The following is a 12,393-nucleotide window of genomic DNA, read 5'->3' as shown; positions in this document are numbered from 1 at the left end:
ATATAGTTACAACTTTGTCCAGCTTTACAACTTTGTACAGCATATATATATATATATATATATATATATATATATATATATAGTAGTATATATATGGAGTAAAGCTGGACAAAGTTGAAATTATATGTGTATATATATATATATATATATATATATATATATATCCAGCTTTATTACATTTGAATGCTCTTTTCATAGTAAAGCAGAGAGTTTATTTAGTGATTTTTAATTAAGTCAATCTAGAGACTCTGTCTTATTTAAAATTAATTATACTGACTCAGAGAAAGCAAAAATAAATTATACTCCTAAAGTGATCAGAGTTAAAAATCTATTGAGGTATTGGATGGAAATGAGACAAATGTAAATTTTTCAGTTAACTTTTTTTAAAAAGCTTGACTATTCTGAGGAAATAGTGATTTCAATTTTTAACTTTTAAAAATCAAGCTATTAAGGGGGCACCTGGGTGGCTCGGTCAGTTAAGTGTCCAGCTTTGGCTCAGGCCATGATCTTGAGATTCGTGAGTTTGGGCCCTGGGTTGGGCTCTGCTGACAGCTCAGAACCTGGAGCCTGCTTCGGATTTTGTGTCTGCGTCCCTTTTTGCCCCTCCCTCACTCATGCTCTGTCTCTGTCTCTATCTCTCAAAAACAAATAAACATTAAAAAATTTTTAAATAAAAAATCAAGCTATGAAGTAATATAAGTAGAACTAAAGAAACACTTTCTTTTCTCTTTTTTTGGTATCACTTAACTTACATATATATACAAAGAAATTGTTAGTCCAAACCTAACATTGCTTGTAGACTTTTCCACACTAGGCAAAATTCTGCCTACAAGTTTTGGTCTAAATATTTCTTAAATAGTCAAATGTTGCTATGACTTTTAGGCACGGATTTTAAAAGTTTGAGGCATCGCATAGTGGACTTTTCTTCTTTTCTTGCAGGGCACCAGAAGGAGCAGTTACGTTGTTCGCAAGCGCTCCGTTGGCTTACCAGTTCTGACCTTCTGGCTGCAGTCATCGCATCTATGGCCGAGTTACAGGAAGTCATTGGTAGAACAGGTACGATTCCCTCTTTTAGGTCCTTGCAAATGTCTAGAAATGCGGTTCAAATTCTAGTAAACCATCTAGGAAGAAAATACACTAGTTTTCATCTTTCTTCATTCAGGTACAGAGAGGTTATTAAATACCTATTTAAGGATGCAGAGAATTAATGTAAATTTTGGTGGGTAATTTTGTTCGAATTTATGAGGAAATTAAATGACATTGCTTGGTGAATGTATCCACCTTATTTTTTTTTTTATGATCTGATTTTCCAAAGGAAATATCATCATTAATTTTTTTTTGTAAATTAATACTGGGAATGTTCTTGCAAATGTTTTAGGCTTCCTTCATTTCTGCTTCTAGCTACACATTTTAGATGTTTGAAGAATAACTGAACCAGTAGAAACTTTTCTCATTTGGTGATATGTTTTTATTTTTCCTAATTAATTTTCAATAGAGTTAATCGGAGTAGTCTGTTTCTTTCTACCAGGTGTGGAACAACCTATAATCAGTGATTTCCAAAGGTCTAAAATTTGGTTTATTGGGGCATCCGGGTGATTCAGTTGGCTAAGTGTATGACTTTGGCCTAGGTTATGATCTTGCTGTTCCAGAGTTCGACCCCCCCATTGGAGCCTGGAGACTGTTTCAGATTCTGTGTCTTCCTCTCTTTCTCTGCTGCAGCCCTGCTTGTATTTTGTTTTTCTCTCTCAAAAATAAGTAAACATTAAAAATAAATAAATAAATAAACAAACAAATAAATAAATAAGTAAAATTCGGTTTATTTTTTCATTACTCAGCTTGCAGGGTATGTTCGTATGAAAAGTTCAGTGAAAACAAATTTCTCAAGAATAACATACATTTACCTTCTGGTTGAGGTATGTCCTTGGATTAATTATGGCCATTTCAAACAGTTATTTTATTTTAAATTATTTTAAATTAAAAAAAAATTTTTTGTCTTTATTTTGAGAGAGAGAGGCAGAGAGTGAGTGGGGGAGGAGCAGAGAGAGAGGGAGGCACAGAATCTGAAGCAGGCTCCAGGTTCTGAGCTGTCAGCACAGAGCCCGACACAGAGCTTGAACCCACGGACCATGAGGTCATGACTTGAGACGAAGTCAAATGCTTAACTGACTGAGCCACCCAGGCACCCTGATTTTAGACACTCTAATAGTAAAGATAATATCATGGATTTGGTAATACTTGCCTGCTGAGTGGAATGTTGTAAGTAAGCATTAATGAAATCATAATTTGGGATGTAGTTTAATTCTTTAGACAGCTCTGCTATATACATGTAGATCATTTATTGTGATTTCTGATAACTGAATCTATGTTCTTATAGTGGGAAACTTATTGTACAAAGAAAGTTTTAGGTTGTAGCCCATTGATGTTGGTAAGCATTATTCATCTCTAATATTTTGGCAAAACCTCAATGTACTGGGTTTGAAGTCTGAAATAAAAGTCTAAATAAAATGTATTTTAAGAATGTTGGAATTATAACTTCTGAGCAAAATTAACATTCTTGCAAGAACTTAATAAAAGTTACTGGACTTAGTTTGAAAAACAGATTATTTGTGTTTATCATATCCTTTGTAGGTGTGTGAACACTTAACATAGATTGGTTCTTAAGCTACAATCCTATTTATATTACTTTATTTAGTTACTATCAGTGTGCTATATATCTTTGGGAGACAAAAGTAACACATATGACTTGGATCTGGACCTCTAGGAAATATGCATAATGATTAGAGAACAAGATTGGCAACTCAAGAATAACTTTAGGCAGAACGTAATCAAGGATTGAATGAGGAAATACTAACTTTAAATGTAAGAATCCAAGAAAGATACAGCTCAGTGGGGGCTGACTAGTACTGGGAAGGCTTCAGGGAGCCTTATCGGAAGGCCTTCGCTGGGCCAAGAACGATAGGCAGTACGTTACAGATGAGGGGCAGCATCTAGCTGGAGGGTAGAGCCTCAGCAGAGATACAGAGGTGGGAGTAAGCACAGAACGGGAAGAGGACATTGAGGAGGTGGAATGGAAATCCATGCCTAGAGGATCTGGCTTATATATGCTGATTACTAAACTGTATTTTCTATCATAACTATACTGGAGCATCGTAGGAGGAAAGGTGGAACATTGGCATGGGATCAAATTATAGAGGCTTAATAAAACTAGACAGTAATCTCAGGGAGCACATTTTCCAAAAGTGGACCCCTGCAATATTTTCAAATTAAGATATTGATGCAGTGATTATTTGAGATCCTGATAAAAATATATGTAGGTAAGACTTATCAAGTAGAGGGAAGCCCAAGAGTCGTGTGTCTTTAAATGCTCACCTATCTCCAGGAACAGAAATGCCTTGTTAGAATCTGGTTGTACCTCTAATGGCTTGAGAAAATAGCAAGTTCAGGGAGATTTGTTTTTAGGGAAAGCTTTAAATGTTGTTGGCTAAGGAACACTAAGTAAATTACGGAAGAGTAAGTGATAGTTGCTTAGAGGGGGAGAATAATTGATATATTAAAGTCCTGAAGAGTATAGGGAAGAATATGGTTGGGCAGGAGGTCAATAATTGAGTTGTTATTGGACTAGTACAAAGATGATCAGTGTGTACCTTTTGCAGAGATTACCTGACAAGCTGGCTTGTAGAATAATTCATTTAAAACATGATGGTTGGTTAATATATTACCTTTACCAGGTAATCTGTTTTCATTTTAATGTGTTTCCTCATATTTTACCAGAAAAGATGAGACAATATTTTCAGACACTTAAAGTACATAAGAGGTTATTAACAGATAATAGGGAGGGTAATAAATGTAAAGCTATACTAGCTTATGTAGTCATGTTGAGTTTATAATTTCAGTGTATGAATAACCTTAATATACAGTAAATATTATCACATAGGAGAAAGAGCATTATCTTTGTACAAGACAGATTTGATTTTGTTTCCAGCTCTACTAGTTATCAGTTGTGTGAAATTGGGCAAGTTACTTTATGTTACTGGACCTCAGACTCTTTACCTAAAAATGGAGACAGTACTACCTTCCTCGTTTTTATGAGGATTTGAAATGTCGAACATTTTATACAGTACCTAGCATATAGTGGGTGCTAAAAAAACTGTTTCCTTACAACTCTTCTCATCATGAAAGTAGTGTAGTACAGTCTTGAAGGTAATACACACTTCTGCCTATATGCATTTTTAGACTACTAATTATTTTCTATTGCTATGTGTTCTTCCAATCTGTTTTATTCCTCTATGCCTCTCTGTCTTTCTATCTACCTACCCTTCATTTCTTCTTACCCTTCCTCCTTTCTTCTTACCACCCACTCATCCATCTACTAACAGGCTAACAAATGATATAAATGATACCATAGGCTACATACTGTTTTCTGTTTGCATTTAAAAATTATTTTGAGGGGGCGCCTGGGTGGCTTATTTGGTTACATGTCAGACTCTCGAATTCTGCTCAAGTCATGATCTCATGGTTTGCGAGTTTGAGCCCCACGTAGAGCTCTGTGTTAACAATGTGGAGCCTGCTTGGGATTCTCTCTCCCATCCTCTCTCTCTGCCCTTCCCTTCTTCTCTCTCTCTCTTTCTCTCTGTCTCTCAAAATAAATAAATGAACTTAAAAATGATTTTTGAAATAGTTTCAATCTTACAGAATAGTTGCAAATACACAAACTCTTTTTTTTGCCGAATGATTTGAAAGCAAGTAGCTGACATGATGCCCATCACTTTCTCGTATTTTAGTATGTTTTTCAGGCAAGACATTCCACATAACCAGAGAGCTGTGATCAACATCAGGAGACCATTTAGACCCTCTTCGACTTTCCTTAATTGTCCCAACCATGTCTTTTAAAGCAAAAGAATCTAGTTTAGAATTATGTGTTGCTTTAAGTCACATTTCTTTAATCTCCCTCGGTGTGGAAAGTTTTCTCAGTCTTTCCTTGACTATCATAATCCTGAAAATTACAGGTTGTTTTTTATAAAACACCCTTCAATTTTGATCTGTTTGATGTTCCCTCATGATTAGATTCAGTTAATGCATTTTTAGCAAGAAAATCACAGAAATGATGCTGTACCTCACTTATGGTATGCTATCATAGCGTTAGCTTTAAAAAAAAGTCGTATTTTTGAAGGATTTTCTCCATTTCTATTAATATTATTCTAGGGAATGATTATGAATATATACATATATATTAATATTTATTTATTTTTTAAAGAGAGAGAGTAAGGCAGAGCACAAGCAGGGGAGGAGCAGAGAGAGAGAGAGGGAAGGAGATACAGAATCTGAAGCAGGCTCCAGCCTCTGAGCTGTCAGCAGAGAACCCTATGTGACTATGAGATCATGACCTGAGCTGAAGTCAGATGCTTAGCCGACTGAGCCACCCAGGTGTCCCCGAGGAATGATTTCTAATGTTTGGGTAATATTTATCAGTTCAACATTTCATAATTTGCTTAACCAATCCATAATAGGATATTTTCATCATAGGACAGGTATCAGGAATATTAGTTGTGATTTATAATTGATTCATTGTCTCTTGGATCACCTAATATCATGAGTAGTATCTTAATTCTTTTAACCAAGTGGGATATTTAAATGTCAAAATCTTGGGAAAGTTTATTAAGGAAGCAATCTGAAAATCTTGAAATGAAAAAAGCTATTTCTCTGGGCCGTATTTTTTCTTTTCTGTTCCTTTCTTTCATTTTCTTATTTGAAGAACTTGCTGAAGATTTAAATCATGTTTATTGTTTTACCTGTTTTTTGTGTTCTGATATCTCACACGAACTGGTATATTACCTTATGCCTTTCATGAAACGGGAAGTTCAAGAGCTATAAGCTTGAATTCACTGCTCAGAAAGTGCTAATGGTGGCTGCTCCCGCTACCTTCTTAACTTTGAGGGTGTATTTACAGGCAGTAAATACTTTTACAGGCAGTTTCTGTGTTGCCTCTGTAAATACTGGACAGGTGGCAACCTTCTTGCTTTCACTAAAGTGTTTGCCCACTTGAGATAAATTACCTCTTCCAGGTATCCAAATGGCGTGCCTGCAAGAGATCATTTACCTCAAACAGGGGAGAACGTTACTTCCACTGAAGAGCTGGGATATCAATCATTATGGGAATGGACTCAAGAACTCTTTAGATAGCTGAACATTTCATATGTCTCGTCTTGCCTGAATTTCCAAAGGTAGAAACAAATGTGCTGATTTGCCTGGAATTATCTCTGAATAAATAGTAGATGGATATGAATAGCAAGTTCATACATTTTGTGACACATTTCCTCTATAGTTAAGTCATAATTATCCCAAAGAGAGATGACCCCAGTATATGTGCCTCTGCTATGACTACTCAGAAGTTTCTTTCCTTGTTACTTTGAGTTAACTTCGTAGAGGTCATAGCAACTCTTTCAGGCAAAACTCAGAGATATGGGCTGTATTTGGCATAACACTGAGGTTTCACACTTAGGAAGTTCAAAGCAAAGTAAAGATATTTCTGTTAATAAGTGGCTATTTTATGTATATTTTAAAACTAAGGTTTTATTGATTCTTACAAAATCATAAAAAGAGCATTTCTACTTCAAGTGTGGTCTGTGGACCAGCAGCATCAGCATTAACAGGGAATGTGTTAGAAATGCTGATGGGATGCCTGGGTGGTTCAGTCAGCTGAACATCCGACTTTGGCTTAGGTCAAGATCTCATGGTTCGTCAGTTCGAGCCCCACATGGGACTCTGTGCTGACCACGCAGGGCTTCAAGCCTGTTTCAGATTCTGTGTCTCCCTCTCTCTCTCTGGCCTTCCTTACTTGCTCGCACTGTCTCTGTCTCTCAAAAATAAACATTAAAAAAAAAAAAAAGAAATGCCAAATCTCAGAACAACAACAAAAGAAATGCATTATCTCAGATTCTACTCCAGAACTATTCAATCAGATTCTGCATTTTAATAAGATCCTCAGATGACTTATATGCACAGTAAAGTTTGATCAGAAGTAACTTAGAGAGCTTTGTTATTTACACAACTTCAACTTACATTTGAAATTGGAACAAGCACCTGTACATATCATGTATCACCTTTGATACTTCACAGCGACAAGTGTCTATTTTGGGGCCCCACATTTAATTTACTGAATTTTCTTCTAATTTTGTGATTTTCTTTTTTATTATTACCTTTGCATGTTCCATATTTTTTTCAAGCATTTTATTATTAAAATTTCAGGTGTACAGGAAAGTTGAAAGAATTTTTCAGTGGATAGATATTTTGTTTGTCAAATTAAAATTTACTTGTCTGTCATAATTTTTAAGAACAATTTTTGAATGGATAGTTTCTCATTGGGAGTACTAAATTCTAGTGTCACAGCTTTCATAGGGTGTATTTGCTAATAATGTTAAAATAGTATACAAATCAAAATTATTTTAAGAAATATAGGTGAGGCATCAACATATTTTGCAATTTATAGGTAGTTTGCAGGAAGCTTCTAAGAGCCTGAGGCCTTTTCTTAGAAGGGTAGGTTGCAAATCCTGATGCTATCCAGCAAAGCAACATAATTAGTTTTTCAGATTTTTGTAAAAGTACGGAGGAAAACATTTCTTCTCATATCTATAATAAAATATTAGATATGCATTTAGAAATATTATTTTACCTCCACCCTGTTCTAGAAGAAAATTATGGCAGTTTACAGGCATTTGTAAAATATGACTGTATGATATGCATTAAAACTTGAGTAAGAGAAAGTGGAAGCAAATATGAACCAGGAATGATGTTGAAAAAGCCAATTATGATGGCCTGTATAGATGTGTACAAATTTGGGGTCTTAAGACTCAGTTGCCAATGATGTTATTATAGAAAGCCCAGAAACTTAGGAGAAATAAAAATGTCCTTGGACTAAGATTAGATAGCAATTTGTCCTGTAGCTCTTAAAAGGGACATTGTGATAGACTGAATAACATTCTCAATAATATCAGACATAGAACTCTGTCTCTTCTTTTTAAGTCAAACATACTGGGATAAAATTTATGTGTAATAAAATTTACTCATTTATCTATAAAATTGAATGGATTAAAAAATATATATGCTAGAATGTATACCAGAAAATATATAGAACATTTTCTTCACCTTTTTGGAAGTCACCCCTACATACTCCTAGCTCAAGATAACTAATCTTTTTTTCTGTCACTGTAATTTTGTCTTTTCAAGCATTTCATAAAAATGGAGTCATACAGTGCAAAAGTGTCCAGCTAAACTTCACAGGGAGAAGGAACAGTCCCCACATTGTCCTTGCTTCAGACCCCACAAGTTTAGGAGTTCCTGGGACCACTTTCACTTCAGGCCAGCTGATTATGAGTTAAGGAGCTTCTATGAATTCTCTCAGGTTCCCTAATTTGCTAGAATGACTTATAGAACTCAAGAAAGTTCTGTATATAGGATAATCGTTTATTATAGCCAATGGAAACAATTAATTTTTTAATTATAGTTTATTGTCATGTTAGTTTCTTTTTTATTTTTAAATTTTCTTTTAGTCTTTATTTAATTTTGAGAGAGAGAGAGCATGAGCAGGAGAAGGAGACACAGAATCTGAAGTAGGCTCCAGGCTCTGAGCTGTGAGCACAGAGCCTGATACGGGCCCTGAACCCACGAGCCACAATATCATGACCTGAGCCGAAGTCGGATGCTCAACTGACTGAGCCACCCAGGCACCCCTCATGTTAATTTCTATATAACACCCAAGCCGGCTCTGTGGCGCAATGGATAGCGCATTGGACTTCTATATAACACCCAGTGTTTCTCCCCACAAATGCCCTCCTCCATGTCCCATCACTCCATCCCATTCTCCCCCTCCCCCTTCAGCCCTCAGTTTGTTTTCAGTATTCAAGAGTCTCTCATGATTTGCTTCCCTCCCTCTCCCTAACTCTTTTTCCCCCCTTCCCCTCCCCATGGTCCTCTGTTAAGTTTCTCCTGTTAGACTTATGAGTGAAAGCATATGGTATCTGTCCTTCTCTGTCTGACTTATTTCGCTTAGCATGACACCCTCGAGGTCCATCCATGTTGCTATGAATGGCCAATATTTCATTCTTTCTCATTGTCATGTAATACTCCATTGTATAAATAAACCACATCTTCTTGATCCATTCATCAGTTGATGGACATTTAGGCTCTTTCCATGATTTGGCTATTGTTGAACGTGCTACTGTGAACATTGGGGTACATGTGCCCCTATGTAATGGAAACAACTTAGACCCAAAGTAAGGGATGCAGAGGGAAAAGTCTAGGATTCCAGGCAGCAAGCTTCCATTGCCCTTGGAACAAGGTAACCGCCTGTCATCAATTTATGACAATACATAAGGAGTATTATTCACCCAAGAAGGTCTCTGGAGTTTCAATGTCCAGAATTCCTGTTGAGGCTTCAGTATATGAACATGATTTCTTGTGTTGTTGGCTATGTTGCTGAACTAGTCCTCAGCTCCCTTCCCCTCTGTGGAGGTTGAGCTAATGTCACATTGGCTCAAAGCCCCAATCTCCAATCATATTTCTGACATGGCCAGTCCTTACCTTTAGTCATCTTGTTAATATGAAGTATGAGATGCCCACCATTAGCCAGCCCATTGATATGAACTGTGAAGTGTGGTCCTATGGGCCCAGCATGAATTCAAAGACACTCTATTCACTGCAGAAATTCTGGGGTTTTAGGGGCTACCCTCCTGTCCTGCCTGAATTTAAACCCTGTGTATCTAGCAGGGCTTAAGGCAGGATGCTTTATGTGAGCATCCTAGAAACATCTCAAACTCAGCATGTTCGAAATTTTAATCATCTTCTTTGTCCCTAAACCTCCTAAATTTTCTGTATTTGTACTTCGTACAGACATCCCCAAAGCAGCAATTAAAATAGAAACCTGGGATTTGGGGTGCCTGGGTGGCTTAGTCAGTTATGCAGGTGTCAGTTTTGGCTCAGGTCATGATCTCACAGTTTCGTGGGTTCAAGCCCTCCATTGGGCTCTGCACTGATGGCGTGGAGGCTACTTGGGGGTTCTCTCTCTCTCCCTCTTTCTCTGCTCCTCCCCTGCTCATGCTGTCTCTGTCTCTCTCAAAATAAATAAGTAAACTTAAAAAAAACTTGGGAGTCACCCTAACTTATTCTTACTCTTATGTTCTATATTCTACATATTTTGTTACTCCGCTTTTTATCCTAGCCTTATTGCTATTGTTTTAGCTCCATATTTTTTGCAGGTGTTCCCTTTTAAACCTACCAATGGATGTCCATTAATAGACACACTGCCATTATATCTACCTATCTATCTATCTATCTATCTATCTATCTATCTATCTATCATATTTAGCAAAGAAATAATTTGAAGAAGGGTTATAGAAGTAGAAAGTAGCATGAACGTATTGTAGAACATTTATAAAACATTGAGGAGTATGAGGAAGTCAATATAAGTTTCTTGTAATCTCTTTAAGAATATGATCAATATTGATGTGTACTTCTTTCATGTTGTTTTGTATGTATTTTGCTATGATGGTCATTTTGTAACCATTTTCATTGTTCTTTTTTCTTATTTTCAATGACTGTAATATTAGTGCCATCTCATTTGCTGCTGTAAGGGTTAAATGAGTTAATGTGCATATAAACAGTGCTTGATCTATTGCATATCTTTGGCCTCATTATCAGCAACAGCATTATTCCTTATTTCTTCTTGTATGAATCAACTTTTTGGCATGGTATACAAGAGCCTTCTTAATCTGATTCTCATCTATTTATATAGCCTCACCTCGCAGTACTCTCGTTAATAAACCTGCAATTTAGCTAACCTGAATTGCATGCTGTTCCTCAGATGTGAGATGCTCTCTGTCTCCGAACATATAGCAAAAATGATATTTTGCTGCTAAGCCTTAGGAGGAACTTATTACATGGATTATCATATTGGAAATATTGAATAACATTACAGTCTCTATCTCTAAAAGCTGCTTTATAGAAGATGCAGAAGTTTTTTCTTGTCAATATTTCTTATATTCCCCTTCAGTAAAAACTGAGAGCATAGTGTTATATTACACTTCCCTGAATGGAGTAGTGCAGATATGTAGCTTTCTTATTATTTAAGTTGACACAGATTCATAATTTGGTAACGTATTCCTTAAATAAGAGGTCTCTTAACCTTGGACTCACAGAAGCCTTCTCAAAAGGGTCCATGGACAGAATTTGGGAGCAGAGATAGGAGTACATCTGTGGATTTGGATGGAAAAATTAAATATTGTTTCACTAACCACTAACCAAAATTTGACATTTCCTTCAATTATGAGTGTTGATGACAGACCATAGTAATATTAGCAGTATAGTGACTTGGTTACTGATAGAAATCACTGATGTTTTCATACTGTAATACAGCTGTTGTAACTATCTCCAGATATGGTTTATGCTCATCTTTGCTAATCAGTAATCATGAGACCCATCACATACATGACATGTAATCATCTTCTATGTACACATGGATGCTGGTGGATTTTTCTGGGTAGGTGTCAGAGCAGCTTTGCACCTAGTAGTTGTTTATCCATTCAAGTGAACTTCTATGTTCTTCATGTGTATATTTTTTACGGTATTCCCCAAATACAAAATCCTCAGCTTTTTCTTTGAAAGAGCAATCTGCAAAACCTGGAAAACCTTTAGAATTCTTTCAAAGAAGTTCCTGACACACTAATGAATTTTCTGAAAAAAATAAGGAAATCGATTCCATATACAATAGTATTAAAACCAATAAAATGTATGGAAGGTCTCTAATCTGTGAACTATAAGTTACTGATGAAAAAAATCAAAGAAGACATAAATAAATGGAAAGGTTTCCTGTGTTCATGGGTTAGAAGAATTAATATTGTTGAAATTTCCATACTACCAAAAACCATCAACAGATTCAATGTAATCTCCATCAAGATTCCAATGGCTTTTTTTAGTAGAAGTAGAAAAAGCTAAAATTTATAACCACAAAAGTTTCCAAAAAGCCAAGGAAATCTTGAGAAAGAACAAAGCAGGAGGCATCATGACTTCCTGACTTTAAGTTATACTTTAAAGCTATAGCAATAATGATGTGTGGTGCTGGGATACAAATGGACAAATAGATCAATAGAACAGAGTCTAGAGCCAAAAGCACAAGCTGAAAACCCAAGCAGGCATAGTCAGCTGATATCTGACAAGGGAGCCAAGAGTACTCAACGGAGAGAAGACTGTCCCTTCAGGAGTGGTGCTCGGGCAGTTGGATATTCACAGGTAAAAGAATGGAACTGCACTGTTATCTTACACCACTCACAAATATTAACTTGAAATGGATTAAAGACTTAAATATAAAACTTGAAACTATGAAACTCCTAGAAGAAAACAAGA

At 36.1% G+C, this 12,393-nt stretch overlaps 1 protein-coding gene across 1 annotated transcript in view; it reads left to right on the top strand.

Annotated features, from left to right (window-relative positions):
* Positions 1-12,393, top strand: part of CCDC171 (coiled-coil domain containing 171) — a 287,055-nt gene that overhangs the window by 127,234 nt on the left and 147,428 nt on the right. Inside the window, exon 19 of the mRNA XM_029919663.1 lies at positions 940-1,056. Coding sequence (XP_029775523.1) covers positions 940-1,056 — 117 coding nt within the window. The remainder of the gene's footprint in view (positions 1-939; positions 1,057-12,393) is intronic.

The sequence above is a fragment of the Suricata suricatta genome, chromosome 13 (genome assembly GCF_006229205.1).
Source record: "Suricata suricatta isolate VVHF042 chromosome 13, meerkat_22Aug2017_6uvM2_HiC, whole genome shotgun sequence".
Taxonomy (NCBI): Eukaryota; Metazoa; Chordata; class Mammalia; order Carnivora; family Herpestidae; genus Suricata; species Suricata suricatta.
The sequence above is the reverse complement of the archived record's forward strand: the minus strand, read 5'-3'. Positions and strand labels throughout refer to the sequence as shown.